Source organism: Miniopterus schreibersii (genome assembly GCF_964146895.1).
Source record: "Miniopterus schreibersii genome assembly, chromosome: 6".
NCBI lineage: Eukaryota > Metazoa > Chordata > Mammalia > Chiroptera > Miniopteridae > Miniopterus > Miniopterus schreibersii.
The window spans coordinates 81,390,975-81,408,470 of record NC_138107.1 but is presented as its reverse complement, the minus strand read 5'-3'; the positions used below and the strand labels follow the sequence as shown (position 1 = coordinate 81,408,470).

The 17,496-nt window shown below is 40.3% G+C and overlaps 2 protein-coding genes across 11 annotated transcripts in view; one reads left to right on the top strand and one right to left on the bottom strand.

Moving 5' to 3' along the window:
• The window catches only part of LRP11 (LDL receptor related protein 11), a gene marked incomplete at its 5' end in the record, with an annotated part of 29,297 nt that extends 26,341 nt beyond the window's left edge, over nt 1-2,956 (top strand). For both annotated transcript variants that reach the window (XM_081140412.1, XM_081140411.1), the window contains one exon: nt 753-2,956. In XM_081140412.1, coding sequence (XP_080996538.1) covers nt 753-907 — 155 coding nt within the window. In that variant the 3' untranslated portion in view covers nt 908-2,956. The remainder of the gene's footprint in view (nt 1-752) is intronic.
• A 4,338-nt stretch (nt 2,957-7,294) lies between these two features.
• The window catches only part of PCMT1 (protein-L-isoaspartate (D-aspartate) O-methyltransferase), a 34,917-nt gene continuing 24,715 nt past the window's right edge, over nt 7,295-17,496 (bottom strand). For 2 of the 9 annotated variants that reach the window (XR_013999067.1, XR_013999069.1), the window contains exons 8-10: nt 9,597-9,740; nt 8,583-8,663; nt 7,295-8,091 (exon numbers count right to left, since the gene is read on the bottom strand). Coding sequence is in view for 2 of the 9 variants with exons in the window: in XM_081140891.1 (XP_080997017.1) it covers nt 8,079-8,091; nt 9,597-9,740 (157 nt within the window). In the remaining 7 variants the exon portion in view is untranslated. Of the gene's footprint in view, nt 8,092-8,582; nt 8,700-9,596; nt 9,741-17,496 lie in introns of all 9 variants that reach the window. The other 7 variants (XR_013999068.1, XR_013999071.1, XR_013999070.1 and 4 more) reach the window with 4 other exon arrangements.

Here is a 17,496-nt window from a genome sequence, read left to right as displayed (position 1 = left end):
GGAAGGAAGGAAGGAAGGAAGGAAGGAAGGAAGGAAGGAAGGAAGGAAGGAAGGAAGGGAGGGAGGGAGGGAGGGAGGGAAGGACAGCGTAGCCCAGGGCATGCCCTGTTCCTCCCAGACTCCCGCAAGCCTCCAAAGGCTGCTTCCAGGCTGGGTCTATAGGAACCACCCCACAGCAAAACCCTGTGAAGGAAAATTAAAGATGTTTTTCCCCTCAGCTACTCTTAGCCAAAATCACACCAGCATATTTTGAAGTTAGTTTTCAGCGGTGGTTTTACTGGTTGAAAGTAGGTTCCCTGGGCTTAGAAAAGGAAATGAAAATGTAAAGCCCTAACCAGAACAGAAATCACTTGTTTTAGGAGAGAATGATCATAAATTGGGAAGCCATAGAGGTCACCTGTGACCGCAGTGAAGTTTCTTGTGGTTACAGTGTCTACACAGGACACTGGTGACCACACCCTGTGACAGGATGTGGATATGAGGCTGATCTGACTGATGCCATCAAATTCTGTCGTAACCTGGTAGAGAATGTGGGTTTAAAGAAGTCTGGGTTTGAGACCTAGACCTGCTACATTCAAGCTATGTGCCCTTAAGTCCATTAATCTCTCGGCGCCTCGAGCTGCAAAATGATGGTAATACAGGTATCTACTTCAGGGCGTTCTTTCGAGTACATGATGCCGCATGCGAAGTGCTGATCAATGCTGCTGCTATCGATCGCTGACCCCCCCTCCCCACCTCCGCCCCGTTCGCAGGTGCAGTGCTGCCCCTGACCCTGGGCTTGGCCATCGCGGCCCTGCTGCTCCTCATGGCCGCCTGCCGACTGCGCCTGCTGAAGCAGAAGCTGAGAAAAGCTCGTCCCATCACATCCGAGGAATCCGACTACCTCATCAATGGGATGTATCTCTAAGTGTAACTTAAGTAGCTGGGGCAAGGACGTGTTTCACTCATATCTTATACATATATTGCGTTTGGGATATTTAGAATTTGTTTTTAACTGGGCTAAGAAAGGTATGGAAAACCCAGAAGGCTCTACAAGCCCTAAACCTTTGTTCTTATTTACTGTAGAAAGATTTTCCTTGGGCAGTATGTGGAATGTTTTGAAATTTAGAGGAGTCCATATGGTTAAACATAAATCTAATTCTGATTTACATAAGCTGCCCCTGAAAATAGAAATTTGTAGTTAGCCAAGGCAGAAAATTTAGTATCTCAAGAGATGGGCTCAGACAGCAGTGCTAAGGACCCTTTACTTTTCAGAAGCCACGGGCCCCTGGCCAGCCCGGACCACCCCGTGCACAGCTTCCCCTTGTTCTGTGGCCCTCCTGTCCCTCACTTGATGCTTGCACAGCTCTCCTTTCTCTTCTCCCCTTCAAAACCTGTTTCTGAGAATGGATCTCAAGCGAGCTTACCTTCAGTGAGATGTTACCTGTGTCAGGAATATCTAAATTATAAACCTTAAGAACAGGTGGGTGACATCTCAGGGAAGGTGAATGTGTGTTCTTTCCATCGCCGCTGACATCAAGTCATGTAGGCGGCTGCCTCGATAGGCTGGCCTTTGGCAGGAAAAACACACTGAATTACAAATAGCTCTGACACGGTCATGAAGTGATGCAGGAAATCAAGGTGGAAGCGGAGAACCTGGCAGGTCAAAAAATCTTAACAGTAACTTAGCTGAGGGCCACGTGAGCCAGGAGGACTATCACTGCTTTCCCGAGTCTACCCCACACTGCTTGATGATCCAGGACACAGCAGCTCATTTTTATAGTCACCAGTTCTCAGCATCAGTCTGTGCTGAGGGGAGAGGAAAATGCATTTACATTGAGAAGTGGAACAGTGAGTGGAGTTCTGGGTGCCACTTTGGTTCAAATGTCACATGTCTGTGTATTAGCAGGTTCTTTCATCCACTGGAATGAGTTTTCCCCATTATTTATTTAATGCTATAAAATGTTATAATGTGCAGTCAGCTAATGCCAGGCTATGTATTCCCAGAGCATAAAGCAGTTTTGCACAAATTCATCTTTACAGAAAACTGGCATCTAGTTTAGCATCTTTTTTTTTTTTTTTTGGATAGGATTTTAAAGGCAAATTATTCCCATCATCACCTAATGCCAGAATTGTACATTTCCTAGAAATTCTTCTTCTGAGTGGACTATATAGTTTGGTGCCTGTCTACACTCACATGATGTCACTATTTGCATATTTTTTTGTGTTTGTTTTTTATCATAAGTGGCAAATCTTTTAAAATTCTGGAAAACACTCTAGGACACATTTGCAGACTGAGCCTGAGATAGGATATTCCTTTAGCAAAGAGCTTAATTTGGGTTGGAGATATAACCGAATATGTTAACAAATGGGAAGTTAGTTCCAGAAAAACAGAGAAATTAGTTATTTTCAGTTCCTGAAAAGTTCAAGCATTTTATTGAAAGTTTAGAATTGAGCAAAGATTTAAAATTTTCAAGGGCAGTTCAGAGAAATGGCTGTGAATGAACTTACGATGTTTGTACTCTGCTGCTGCTGTGCCCTTTGCCTGTCTCTGGAAGGATGTCACCTATAGCCATACCCAATAAAATGAAAACTGTTGAGTCATGTCTTTCAGCACATCATTTATACGTGGAGAAATTAAATAGTTTAGTATTGCTATGACACTGAAATACTCTAGAAAAGATGTCCCCACTACAATAGTCTCTTAATGAATTGTAATTTATTCTTAAGCCTTTATAACTTTTTAATATACTCATAAGTTGCCAGTATCTACTGAGCTGGACTCTTACCTGGATTTAATCATACCAACCCTAGTTTACAAAGAGGGAAATTGGGGATTAGAGGAGCAGAATCAAGATGTTCAAAATATTTATATTGTCAGATAGACAGAACAGGACCTTTTAAAGTCAACTAACCTGTTGATTGTGCGATTGAAGGAGTTCTACACCTAAGACAAATTAAAAATAATTTTAAAGGGAAAGTTGTCCACAATTTATCTCTCAAACACGTCCTTGTGTTTCACATCTCTTTTCCTGAGAAAAGGCAACTATCTTTCTGAAAATTGAAAAGCTTCCGGCGCTGCTCAGTGGTTAGAGCGCCGGCCTGTGCACCGGAGGGTCTTGGGTTTGATTTCGCGTCAAGGGCACATACCTCAGTTGTGTCCGATCCCCGCCCCTAGTATGGGCGCATGTGGGAGTCAACCAACCAATGTGTCTCTGTCACACCCATGTTTCTCCCTCTCCTCTCACTCTCCATACCCCCTCCCTTCCACTCTCTCTAAAAATCAATGGAAAAAATATCCTCGCTCCTTAGGTGAGGAATAAAAAACACAAGGCTTCTTTCCTTCGATCCTCAGTACAAGTGGACGACAGCTACCCCTCTGCCTTCCACAGCATTTTTTAAAAATTTATCTTTATTGTTGAGAGTATTACAGGTGTCCCATTTCCGCCCTCCAGTTGACCTCCTCCACCTCGCTCCCACCCCCTCCCCAGGCCTTCACCCCATTATTAATTGTGTCCATGGGTTATGCATATATGCATATAACTTCGTTGGTTAATCTCTTCCCACCCTCCACCCCCCTTCCCTCTTTCCTCTGAAATATGATTGTCTGTTGCATGCGTCAATGTCTCTGGGTCTATTTAATTCGTCAGGTTCCTTTGTTCATTAGCTTCTTCTTAAAGAAGACCCTTCAACTTTTGCTGTAGTGCTGGTCTGGTGGTGATGAACTCCTTTAGCTTTTTCTTATCTGGGAAGCTCTTATCAGACCTTCATTCTAAATGATAGCTTTGCTGGGTAGAGCAATCTTGGTTGTAGTTCCATGTTTTTCATCACTTTGAGTATTTCTTGCTACTCCCTTCTGGCCTGCAAGGTTTCTGTTGAGAAATCAGCTGACAGTCGTATGGGGGCTCCCTTGTAGGTAACTAACTGCTTTTCTCTTACTGCTTTTAAGATTCTTTGTCGTTAACCTTTGGCATTTTAATTATGATGTGTTTTGCAGTGGGCCTCTTTGGGTTCCTCTTGTTTGGGACCCTCTGTGCTTCCCAAACTTGTAAGTCTAATTCTTTCCCCAGGTAGGGGAAGTTTTCTGTAATTATTTTTTCAAATAGGTTTTCAATTTCTTGGTCTCTTTCTTCCCCTTCTGGCACCCCAATAATACGAATGTTGGGCCTCTTGAAGTTGTCCCAGAGGCTCCTTATACTATCTTCATATTTTGGATTCTTTTTTCTTTTTGCTCTTCAGGTTGGGTGTTTTTTTGCTTCCTCATGTTCCAAATTGCCAATTTGATTCTCAGTGTCCTCTGCTCTACTGTTGATTCCCTGTAAATTATTCATTTCAGTTTGTGTAACCTTCATTTCTGATTGGTACTTTATTATGTCATTGATGATCTCACTAGTTTCCATAATAGTCTTACTAAGATCCTTGAGCATCCTCATAACCATTATTCTGAACTCTGTATCTGTTAGCTTGCTTGGATCTACTTCATTTAGTTCCTCTTCTAGAGATTTCTTCTGTTCCTTCATTTGTAACATGTTTCTTTGCTTCACGTTTTGGCTGCTTCCAGGTGTTTGTTTCTGTGTATGAGGTAGAGCTGCTGTGTCTCCTGGAATTGGTAGAGTGGCTTTGTGTAGTAGGTGTCCTGTAGGGTCCAGTGGCTCAGCCTCCCCAGTCACCTGAGCTGGGCCTTCTAGATGCTCCCCTGTGTGGGCTGTGTGCCCTGTCCTGTTGTAGTTGAGCCTTGGTTGCTGTTGGTGTCACTGGGAGGAATTGACCCCCAGGCCAATCAGCTGTGAGGACCAGCTGCAACTACAGCCAGAGAGGTGCTGTGCTGGAGACACCCCTATGGAGCAGGATTTACTTCAGTGGAGTTTTGGTGTTCACCAAGTGTGCCCCTTGAGTGTGTCACTCATGGATGTGGTAGGGTTGTAATCCAGCGTGGTTGAGTCTGACCACTGGGTGCCCTGTCTCTGGGGCCTCCTGGGAGGTGCAAAGTCAGCTTCTGCCAGTGCCCTGCCCAGGGCCACCCAGCATGAGCTACACAGCAAACCGTAGTTGGCTGCTGCTTGTTCTGGGCTTGGAGGTGCCCAGGAGGCCAAGCTATGAGCTAATACAAGCCACCACAAGTGCCAGGCCTGGGGCCGCTTATCAAGCCATAGGGGGCACGCTGCTGGTTTGAGAGATTTTAGGAAAGTCCTAAGCGTGAGGCTCGAGAGGCCACTTGCACAGAAAAGCCCCTGGAAATGGCCCGGATGAGCTGCAGGTGGGAGGGGCGGGGCCTCCGGGAATCACGGGGCGGGGCCAAGGGTGTGCGTCAGGCGCTGGCGATTCAAAATGGCGCCTCCCTGCCGGCTGCGTGCGGGGAGGACTTGCCAAGGGAGCCATGGCTTCTGCCAGCGCTTCTGCCTGGGAGGAAGCTGCCCTCCGCCTCTCGCCCGGATCTCAGGCAGGTTAGTTCCTCCCCGAGTGTCCCGGGTCCTTTCCAGCTGCTGCCCAGCGTTGGGCTCAGAGGGAGCGTCTGAGTGAGTCCGTGCCGGGCCCTTAAGAGGAGCTGCTGGGGCTCCCGCGGCCTCCGCGACCCTCAGGGTCACTCCCCGCTGGTTTCACAGCCCGGAGTTGTGGGAACTTCTCTTCCCGGCCCTGGAGCCCTGGGCTGGGGGCCTGCTGTGGGGCGGGACCCCTCGCTCCTCTGGGAAACCTCCGCCGCTGCCAAGATTCCCTCCCGGGTTTACCCCGCAGCACCGGGGGATGGGGTGGAGGGGGCAGGGGGGTGGGGGAGGTGGGCCCGTGGCCGCGTCTCCGAGATTCAGCCCCAATCCACCCGCGTCTCCGCCCCTCCTCCCGGTCTTGGTGCTGCTTCGGTTCCCTGGCTGTGGGGCTTCTGTTCAGCCGGATCTCAGGAGGCTCTGAGTGATGGTGGTTCTGTGTTTTAGTTGTGATTTTGATGTGGTTGCGGGAGGCGGCGGGTGCAGCTGTGACCTATGCTGCCATCTTGTTTGTGTCTCTCTCCACACGCATTTTAATGTTTCGAGTCACCCGAGTATCCAATATGTTCTCCTCCGTTGGAAGTGACAGAGGTTTTTCACCTGTCACCACTGACTTTTCGGTATCTGTGATGTGCTCCAGCACTCGCCTCACACTAACCAACACCTCCTTTCAGTCCCTGGTGGCTGGTCCTGTGGAGAGTAAGGGCCTTTTTCTACCCCTAGACCTAACATCGGGATTTGCATATGCTGGTAATGGCTATGAAGGATACAGACTAGTGGATACATTTAAAAATTAATTTAAGTCCTAGAGAACACAACCTCTGAAACTAACTCAAATGATACTGAGTCCAATGAGGGTTCATGGCCTAGGTCCAGAAGCAATACCAACAGTGGCAAACTGGAGCCAGCGATGAACCCACAAGTTTTGGCCACCAACTAATGCTAGTTTCCTGTGTCTAAGACGTATGCATAATTTTTAAAGCCATTTTTAAAGCAGAAATGTGTAGGACGTTAAGAGGTGGGGGAGAGGTGCCTGGCACCCTCACTGAGCGCCTGCCTGCCAGAGTCACATGCACTGAGGCACAGCAGATGGAAGGGCTTTGCTGGGAGTGCTATCTGCTAGCTCTAGAGCTCATATTGCTTCGAGTTCTAGAGCCCTGAGAAAAAATTAAGATCCCACTATAAAAGGTATAAAACCACAACATTTAACAAGATTCCAAAGTGCTACTGATTCTTAGAAACTGACTTATAGTCATTATATTAATAAAGCCTTTATAGGTGAGGGATGGGTTTCAATTCATTCTCTCACTCTTTCTGCATTTACTGTGTATCTACAAGAAGACACGCTCGCGCTGGCCGGTGTGGCTCAGTTGGTTGGTCATCATCTCGTGCACCTGGGAGTTGCTAGTTTGATTCCTGGTCAGGGACACATGCCCAGGTTGCAGCTCGATCCCAGGTAGGGCGTGCAGGAGGCAGCTGATCGATATCGTGCTCTCACACTGAGGAGGCAGCCGATTGATATTTTGCTCTCACATCGAGGTTTCTCTCTCTTTCTTTCTAAAATTTGGTAAACTATTCTTAAAAAAAGAAAAAAAAGTGGAATAAAAAGAGGACAGCCCTGGGTTAGGCAAAGAAAAATATTAAGTACAGTGTAGTTCTTGTCCTCAAGAAACATAGTCACATTCATTCTACAAATGGAAAGTTGAATTAATACCATTAACCGACTCACATCTCACAAGACAGAGCACCAGGGGATCGATTTTTTCCCTATGATCTTAGCATTCTGTATCTGGTGGACATGCTGTTCTTTCTTCTACATTCAAACACCACCAATGCCTCTTTTACTTTTAACTTTATTTGGCAAAGCAGCACTGCATAAACTGTTCAGTAACCAGGACACAGCTTACACAGCATGTTAAATTCATATACATTATCAGCAGCAAATTAGAAACAGAAGAAATAATACTAAGCTATAAGTCTATAATTTTTAAAGAGAGAAAGGAAGAACTAGGTCAGTTATGTCCAATCTGAACTGCTGAGTGTTAAGGGACATCACTTTCCACCTTCTTAAATTTTAATATTTACAATTGCTTAGTTTTAAGGTAACAAAGCAGCTGATTGTATCTACAACATGCTATTCTATGACACCACATCAAAAGCTTTAAAAAGGAAGCTCATCTCTATTTTCTTAGTAGCATTTAACAGACATCCAAAAATCAAGAATTTTAACTTGTGAATGGTGGTGTTATCTGACACACAAAAGCAACCTGAAAAATTAACACTGGAACAGAATTAATTGTCTAAGAAAAGAAAAACCACTCTTCCAAATCAATTCACAAACTAAGTTTCCCATTTTGCAGAACCCCTTTGTTAAATATTTTAGAGTAAAATGTGGGCATGTTAAAGAAAGAACACATGTATACTTTGCATCCTTCCTCTACCAATTGGCTTTTGTGCCTCTGAAGAATTAAAAACCCTACAAAACCACACATTTTCATGCTAAGAAAAGAGTGTAACCAAGTCCAAAACAAGCTGTGATGCTGTTGGTTTTCAAAAGCTTTGAGGACTGAGATGAGCAATCCATTGTAATATTATATACTGGTCAAGCTGATGTTGCTTTTACAGTTCATCCCTGGAGGGAAAAGAGAGAAATGTGTAAGTAGGAGTTACATCCTGCAAAACCTGGCTCTCTAATAGTTTAGAAACAACTATTAAATCAGTAAAAATACACTGAGCCCCAAGCAATGTATTATTAAAAAAAGAGCAAATGGTCCCAAGTCCAAGCAAAAATGGAAATCAGCCATTTCAAACAACTCTCATGCAAATCCAGAATGAAGTATGAAACCTAAAGGGCCTGAATTCTTTTTAACTCTAAAGATAACTTTCTTTCTTCATGACCAAAAATTTAGAAAAATTACTTTTAGGTCTAGGATCTTGCTAATACTATTTATTGTAAAATGACGACTTGAGTATTTAAGAGTTCAAATCAATTTTTACAGTTATAGTCACAGCACTGGACAAAAATATAGCTTGTTGCTTAGGGTATCTGTCAGCAATTGCTGAGTGGGTCAATCTCAACCCAAACTCTTCGGGGGAAAAGCATCATCTGTAGGTATAATATACCTGTCAGCTGATTTCATAAGGCAGCTTTATCAGCTCCAAAAGAAACCATTCGCTCAGCCAGGTGTAGCACTGTACCAGCAACTGCCAGTGAGAGGGAGGAAGGAACAAAAATGCAATCTAAAATAAATGGTACGGTATGTAAATTACACCTCAACAAAGCTTTTAAAAGTGAAAAAAAATCAAGCTACCCGAAAAGCCTAAAAGCTTCATATCTGAGGGTAATCTGAGTGACAAAAACACTGTTAAACACTCGGGTACTTCAGGAGTAAAGCAGTTTGATGTTTGCAACAAATCTCAAATAATTCAGGGAAAAAATATTACATATATGAATATACAGAGAGGGAAGGAGTAAGAAAGCAAATGTGGAAAAATGTTAATAATTGGTAACTCTGGATGAAGAGATTCAGGAGTTCTTTATAATATTCTTACAACTGTTCTGTAATAAAAAGTTTTAAAGAAGTTGTTAGAATAAATTTGTAAGGAATGTAAATAAAGAGCTAAAATTTTCCAGGTAAGTGGTGAGTTAAGAAATTATCAGACAATATGTTTTTCTTTTTTAATTTAATTTTGTAAACTGTGCATGAAAATATTTTTAAATTACTTCTCCCATAAGCTACCTTTGTCATACAGTACTAGATAACTTTTTAAACAATAAATTAAATCATCAGTTCTGGCTCCACTTAATATATTCTTCTAAATAACTTAAGTACTATATTTCTCATAGAATAGCTTTTACTTAAAATCATGCATTAAAATACTTACAAGCCGTGGCAAAGGGCTCTATTCATAAATTAAACTCACTTGTGCTTTTTATATATGAATTGAAGATACCATTATAGTTTTTAAATAATTTACCACGTGTTATTTGCCTGTTACAAGGCATTAAGGATAGAGTAAATAAATATCCTCATTGCCCAACAACAGAGTACAACATTCCAAGTACCTTCTCCATTTAGGAAAATTTTAAGAAAATGGATAGAAACTCTCAACAAAGTGGGTACAGAGGGAACGTACCTCAACATAACAAAGGCCACATATGACAAGCCCACAGCTAACATCACACTCAACGGTGAAAAGCTGAAAGCTTTTCCTCTAAGATCAGGAACAAGACAAGGATGCCCACTCTTGCCACTGTTATTCAACATAGTACTGGAAATCCTAGCCAGAGCAATTAGGCAAGAAAAAGAAATAAAAGGCATCAAAATCGGAAAAGAAGAAATAAAACTGTCTCTTTTTGCAGATGACATATTATATTTAGAAGACCCTAGAGCCACTACCAAAAAGTTTTAGAATAAACTAATTCAATAAAGTTGCAGGATACAAAATCAATATACAAAAATCAGTTGTATTTCTATACACTAATAATGAACTATCAGAAAGAGAAATTAAGAAAACAATTCTATTTACAATTTCATCAAAAAGAATAAAATACCTAGGAATAAATTTAACCAGTGAGGTGAAAGATCTATACACTGAAAATCATAAAACATTAATAAGACACAAATAAATAGATATTCCATGCTCATGAATTGGAAGAATTAATACTGCTAAAATATCCATACTACCCAAAGCAATCTACTGATTCAATACAGTCCCCATCATAATTCCAACAGCATTTTTCACAGAAATAAAACAAACACTCTTAAAATTTGTATAGAACCACAAAAATCCCAAAGCAATAACATCAGAAAGAAGAACATGGTGGAGATATCGCACTTCCTGATCTTAAACTATATTACAAAGCTATAGTTATCACAGCAGGAGGTTATTTGCATAAAAACACTTAGATCAGTGGAACACAACAGAAAGTTCAGAAATAAACCCATACATATATGGTCAATTAATTAAAAAATTAAGAATACACAGTGGTAAAACAACAGTGTCTTTAGTAAATGATGCTGGGAAAACTGGACAGCCACATGAAAAAGAATAAAACTGGACCCCTATCTTACACCATACACACACAAAAATTCAAAATGGATTAAAAAATTGAACATAAGACCTAAAAACATAAAACTAAACTTACTGTGGTAATCATTTTAGAATATAAACATATATCAAAGTATTATTTTGTATACTTAAAACTAACACAACACTGTAGGTCAATTATATCTCAATAAAACTGGAAAAAATCATGTTGTAAAAAAACGTTCAATGATGGAAAGAATGTTGATGGCGTTTTATGAAATGAAAAGATTATGAAATAATGCTATTGTATGACCTCAGGATTACAAAAGAGATGTACATAGATGCATGGATAAAAGAGTAAAAAAATTTACCAAAACATTAATAGTGGTTATCTTGGGTTCTGTGATTATGGGTGATTTTTACTTTATTCCTTGTACTGTTTTCTTTTTGATACACACGCATTACTTTGGTGTCAGTAACAGTATTGTGAAAAACAAATACAGGGAAATGCTTAGCACTAAAATGAAAAAAATTAAGTTTATGGACCTGATTTTAACATTTGGGTACCAAAGAAAACCAAAAAGTTGCTGCCCATGCATGTATAACCTTGTCATACCCTCATACTCCAAAATCTGGATATATTTCAAGTTATTAATTCCTAATGTTCAAAATTCTACATCATTATATCTTTCTTTGTCTGACTTACATATATAGATCATTTACAATAAGAAGCAGCTTGTTCTAAATTTCTAGAGACTCTTAAAATGGCTATATATGTGCTAAATATTTTCATTAGGTTAATAACTGTATATATTTATTATTTTGTTATAAAATATATAATTATACACAATTTACCAGGTTAATAACTCTATGCTAACATTTAGTATTATATATTTTAACATCTAGTATTATATATTCATTTTTTTAAAATATGTTCTTATGGACTTTTTTTTTTTTTAGAGAGGGAGAGGGAAAGAGAGAGAAACACTGATGTGAGAAACACTGATCCATTGCCTCCTGCACAGGCCCCAACTGGGGACTGAACCCACAATCTGGGTACGTGCCCAGACTGGAATCAAACTGGCAACCTTTTGGTGCACAGGACAACACTCAACCAACTGAGTCACACTAGCCAGGGCATAGTATTATATATTCTTGATCAAAAACAAATAAAGAGATGTATTACCATAAAACAACAATTAAAATACATGAATGTTTTCTAGCTAATGGGTTTTCCCAGGTAATAAAGGCTTTGCACAAAGACTAATGAACGACATAAAAAGAATTTCAAGGCAACAGAATATATCCCTGCCTTTAAGGATGCAAAATATGTCATAATGTAATATATGTAAAGAAATTTAAAAGGGACAATATAGAACAATATGGAACATGCTCAATTGGATACCCTAGGACCTATACTGTCAATCCTAGAAATGCCCCCATCGATTCATAACATCTCTTCCATGTGTGCATGTATTTTAAGAAGACATTGATAAAGTGCTTATGGAACGAGAACCCTGAAACATTCCTCAGTTTCACAAACCAGAGGTTAACTTATGCCACTGACTTTAGGGCTATTAAAAACAAAAATTAAATAAAACCAAAAGATGAACAAACTAGTGTGTGTGTGTGTGTGTGTGTAAACAGTAGTTTATAGTTTATATATATAAACAATATATATATAAGTAGTTTATAGTTTATTTTATATACATACATATAACATAAAACCAAAAAATTAACAAACTATTGTTTACATATATAATATAAAATAAAATAATTTTTTAAAGTATTAAGAGTTTATGAAACAACTAATACAATTAATTATTACACATCCTTAGTCGTGAACATAATACCACAGATTCCAGGTCTACGACCTATACAGCTGGCATTCTCTCCTCTTTTATTAATCTACCAAATTAAAAGTGATATTTTTCAAAGCATAAAGAGGCATAAGCTGAAGTTCAGGTTTGGGGTTTTATTTGGCAGTAGAAAAATTTTTTAAATATTTTTTAATAGATTTTTAGAGAGAGAGGAAGGGGGAGGGAAGGAGACAGAATGAAACATTAACGTGAGAGCGAAACATCTATTGGTTGCCTCCCGCACGCCCCCAACCAGGGATCCAGCCCTGACAGGAATCGAAACTGCAGCCTTTCAGTGCAGGGGACAGTGCCCAACCAGCCGCTGAGCCACAAGGGCCGGGGCATGTTTGGCAGTAGAATTTGCCATGTCCACTAGTTCCCTTTTTCCCTAAGTAGTTTGTATGGCATCTCCTTGGCAAACACTGGATCTCCCGCTCTCAGAGCACTGCAACTAGCTCTGGGGTCCTCTAAGAGGAGGAGGGAAAGCTGGTGAGACCCGAGAGAAGGCTCGTAACGAAGTACTAGGATGAGTTGCTAACTTAATCCCAAAGAAAATCCGACGGAGCAGAAATCATCTAGCCTGGCAAGAAAAGAAGGAGCTTTTTAGATGACGACTCCCAAATGTGAGATGGGCACTTAGAAAACTAAGGGCCTTCTCCCCCCCATTCTATCCTTACTACCACTGCCTTAGTTCAGGCCACCGCCACTTCACCCCTGACTGCTAAAGCCACCTCTTGTTACTGCCTCTAGTCTTGCCCCTTTCCCGCCTACTCTACGCACAGTCAGTTATCTTCCAGAAATGTAATTCTCTTCACTGCCTGGCTTCAACACTTCAGCTGCTCTCTACAGTCCTCAAGGCAGAGTCTAAACACTACAGTGAGCCGCAAGAACTTTTAAATCACGAAATACCTGACTACTTAGTCAGGGGCACTGACCTCCTTTCCCTTAGATTGTAAAAAAAAAAAAAAAAAAAAAAAGACAACAGCCAACATAACAATAGCATCCAGTATGAATGAATCAAAATTATACCTATTTTTTGGTCAGATTGGCAAAAATATATATATATTGGTGTGCCACAGAATTGTAATCATTAGTTTACGCCTGCCATGAGATGAAAAAAGTTAAAAATCGCTGTTCTATAGGTATACCTCAGAGGTATTGTAGGTCCCGGTCCAGACAATGGCAATAAAGTGACAATTAAGTGAGCCACATAAATTCTTTGTTTTCCTCAGTGCATATAATGGTTATGTTTATACTGTAGTATAGTAGGTGTACAATAATAGCATTATGTCTTCAAAAAACCAATGCACGTATGTTAATTTTAAAAGGTCTTATTGTTAACAAATGCTAACTATCACTGAGCCTCCAGGGAGTCGTGACCTTTTTGCTGGTGGGGTCATGCCTCAATGTTGATGGCTGCTGACTAGTCCCGGAGGTGGTTGTTGAAGGCTAGGGTGGCTGTGGCAACTTCTTAAAATAAGAACAATGAAGTCTGCCAGATCGACTGACTCTTCTTTTCACCAACAATTCTCTGTAGCATGTGATGCCATCTGATAGCATTTTACCCATAGAACTTTTTTCAAAATTGGAGTCAACCCTCTTCAGCCCTGCCACTGCTTTATCAAACAAGTTTATGTAATATTCTAAATCCTTTGTTGTCATTTCAACAATCTCCACAGCACCTTCACCAGGCATAGATTCCATCTCAAGAAACCACTTTCTTTGAGAAGAAACTCCTAATCCATTCAAGTTATGTCATGAGATTGCAGCAATTCAGTTACATCTTCAGGTTCCACTTCTAATTCTAGTTCTCTTGCTATTTCCACTACATCTAGAATTACTTCCTCCACTGAAGTCTTGAACCCCTCCAAGTCATTCACGAGAACTGAAATCAACTTCTTCCAAATCCCTGTTTATGTGGACATCTTGACCTCTTCTCATGAATCATGAATGTTCTTAATCGCATCTAGAATGGTGAATCCATTCCAGATTTTCAGTTAACTTTGCCCAAATCCAACAGAGTGATCACTACATGTGTCAACTATAGCCTTACAAAATGTCTTTCTTAAATAATAAGACTTGAAAGTCAAAATTACACCTTAATCTATGGGCTGCAGAATGGGTGCTATGATAATAGGCATGAAAACAACATTAATCTTGTACATCTTCACCAGAGCTCTTAAGTGCCCACAGGCATTGACAATGAACAGTAATATTTTGAAAGGAATCTTTTTTCTGAGCAATAGGTCTCAACAGTGGGCTTAAAATATTCAGTAAACCATGTTGTAGACAGATGTGCTGTTATCCAGGCTCTATTCTTCCATTTACAGAGCACAGGCAGAGGAGATTTAGTGTAATTCTTAAGGGCCCTGGGATTTTCCAAACGGTAAATGAGCACTGGCTTCAACCTAGTAACCAGCTGCATGAGCCCTAACAGAGAGTCAGCCTGTCCTTTGCAGCTTTGAAGCCAGGCATTGGTTTCTCCTCTCCAGCTATGAACGTCTTAGATGGTACCTTCTTCCAATATAAGGACGGCTGTTTGGTTTACATTAGAAACCTGTTCAGTGTAGCCACCTTCTGGACAACGTGCTGCAGCTCCTACATCAGCAGCTGCTGCTTCACCTTGCATTCTGTGTTACGGAGATGCCCCTTCCTTAAACATCATAAACCAATATCTACTAGCTTCCAACTTCTGCAGTTTTCTCACCCCTCTCAGCCTTCAGAGAATTGAAGAGATTTCGAACCTTCTCCTGGCTTTGGCTTAAGAGAATTTTGTGGGTGGCTTGTTCTTTTATATAGAGACCAATAAAACTTTCTCCATATCAGCAATAGGCAGTTCTACTTTATCATTCATGTTTACTGGAGTAGCACTTTAATTTCCTTCAAGAACTTTTCCTTTGCATTCACAACTTGGCTAACTGTTGGAGCAAGAAGCCTAGTTTTTGGTCTGTCTCAGCTTTCCACATGCCTTCCTCACTAAGCTTAATCATTTCTAGCTTTTGATTTAAAGTGAGAAACATGCAACTCTTTCTTTCACTTGAACACTAAGAAGCCATTGTAGGCTTATTGATTGGCTTAATTTCAATATTCACGTGTCTCAAGGAGAGGGAGCGAGATGGGGGAACAGACGGTTGGTGGAGCAGTCAGAACACACACAAGTTAGCGATTAAGTTAACCATCTTATATGGGCATGGCTAATGGTGCCCCAAAACAATTACAACAGCAATATCAAAGATCACTGATCACAGATCACCACAACAAATATAGTAAGAATAAAAAAGTCAGAAATATTTCTAGAATTACCGAAATGTGACACTGAGACACAGAGTGAGCAAATGCTGTTGGAAAAATGGTGGCCAAAGACTTGCTGAACTCAGGATTGCCACAAACCTTCAATTTGTAAAATAACAGTATCTGTAAAGGGCAATAAAACAATAAAACAGCAATAGAATGAGGTATGCGTGTAACTGCCTGTTTGTCTTCATCTATGGGTTTTTTGGATCTGCCACATGACTGTGAGTTCCACAAGAAGGGTCAGTTTCAAAGTCACAGCTGTGTGTTCCCGAACTAGCGGGATACACAGTGGGCACACACATGCTTATTAATGAAGGTATTAAGAAGGTTCTCAGACTAAAAAATATTTAACAGCAAAACAATTCCTCCTGTTGTCCCTGGTCCCTGAGTCTGTGGGTCTCCTTAACTGGTCCCCATAACCTCCTCCATATTTCTTTGATTAGTCCCTTCATTGAAATCAATTCAAAATCTTAGCTGAATACTTTGTTTCCTGCCTGGACCCTGACTGATAAGTTTATGAACACAAATAGAAATAGCAGACTAATGGTCTCTAAGACTCGTAAGTTAACTGTTGATGTTTTACCCTTTCAAACATCCTGTTTTCTAGTAATTTTTACAGTACAAAAAAAATTTTTATTGACTTGTAGAGAGGGAGGATAGGAGAGGGAGAAAGAGAGAGAGAGAGATCAATGTGAGAGAGAAACATCAATTGTTGCCTCTTGTACACACCCCGACTGGAGACTGAACCTGAAACCTTGGTATGTGTCCTGACTGCGAATCGAACCCATGACCTTCCAGTGCACAGGATGACGCTCCAACCAACTGAGCCACACCAGCCGGGGCAAAAAAGGTTTTTAATGTAATTGTTTAATATATAAAAACAGTTAATATAATAATTGTTTTTTTCACCTTTATATTCTTTAAATTTATATTCTTTAAAACTTAAGATTTATAATTAAGTAACTGATTATCTTTGTAATTAGAACTACATCTTTGGATCAAGTACATGTAGAAAAATGTACTTGAACAAATAGAAAATTTACAATAAAAAAATTAGAAAGTCCTCCTAGTACAAGAGAAACATTTCCAAGGACACATACATGTAAAATTGTTCTGAGAAAGCTGAAGGCCAAAGAGAAAAACAAGTATATATACATTTAAATATTTGGTAATTGACTCATTAGCCATAATTTTAGTTATTCTAAATTTAATATAAATAGTTTAGTCTCACAAGGGGTGAACACAGGTGTTGTGGAAGCCTAAAGCTTACGGGGGGGGGGGGGGGGGGAGGTTCTTTATAATACAGGTGTTGTGGAAACCTAAAGCTTATATAGGGGGAGGGGTCTCTTTATGATGAGAAATAAGAAGGAAAACTAAAAACAAGACTATTCATATAATATTAGGTATAAGCCAGGAAGGACCCTAAGCAAGTAAGGGCCCTAAAGCCAAAAATCCACCTCTGATTGTCAAAACAAAATACCTTTTCTCTTTTATTAAATTAAAGGTAGAATGCTCAATACTAGTATTTATTGTAAATAAGAACTTCAAACTTATAAATAAAAATCTGAACTTTTACTTGACATCCTTCCTATTCAGTGGTGCTTGCCCCCTTTATACAGTATCACGCAGGCATGTAAAGGTATAACCACGCCAGAAGCAACGTGAAGGAAGGCTGAACTTAGCTGTCTAACTACATCTGCTTCTAACTGACAAGCCTGAAAGCTTTTTGTTTTGTTTTTTTAAGAAGTGCCTGTGCTCCAGATTAGAATTCAAAGAAAACAACTTTATAACAACATTACGTGAAGAACAAAATGCAGTTCCCAGTAAGACATCTCAGAAATGGCCAATAAGAA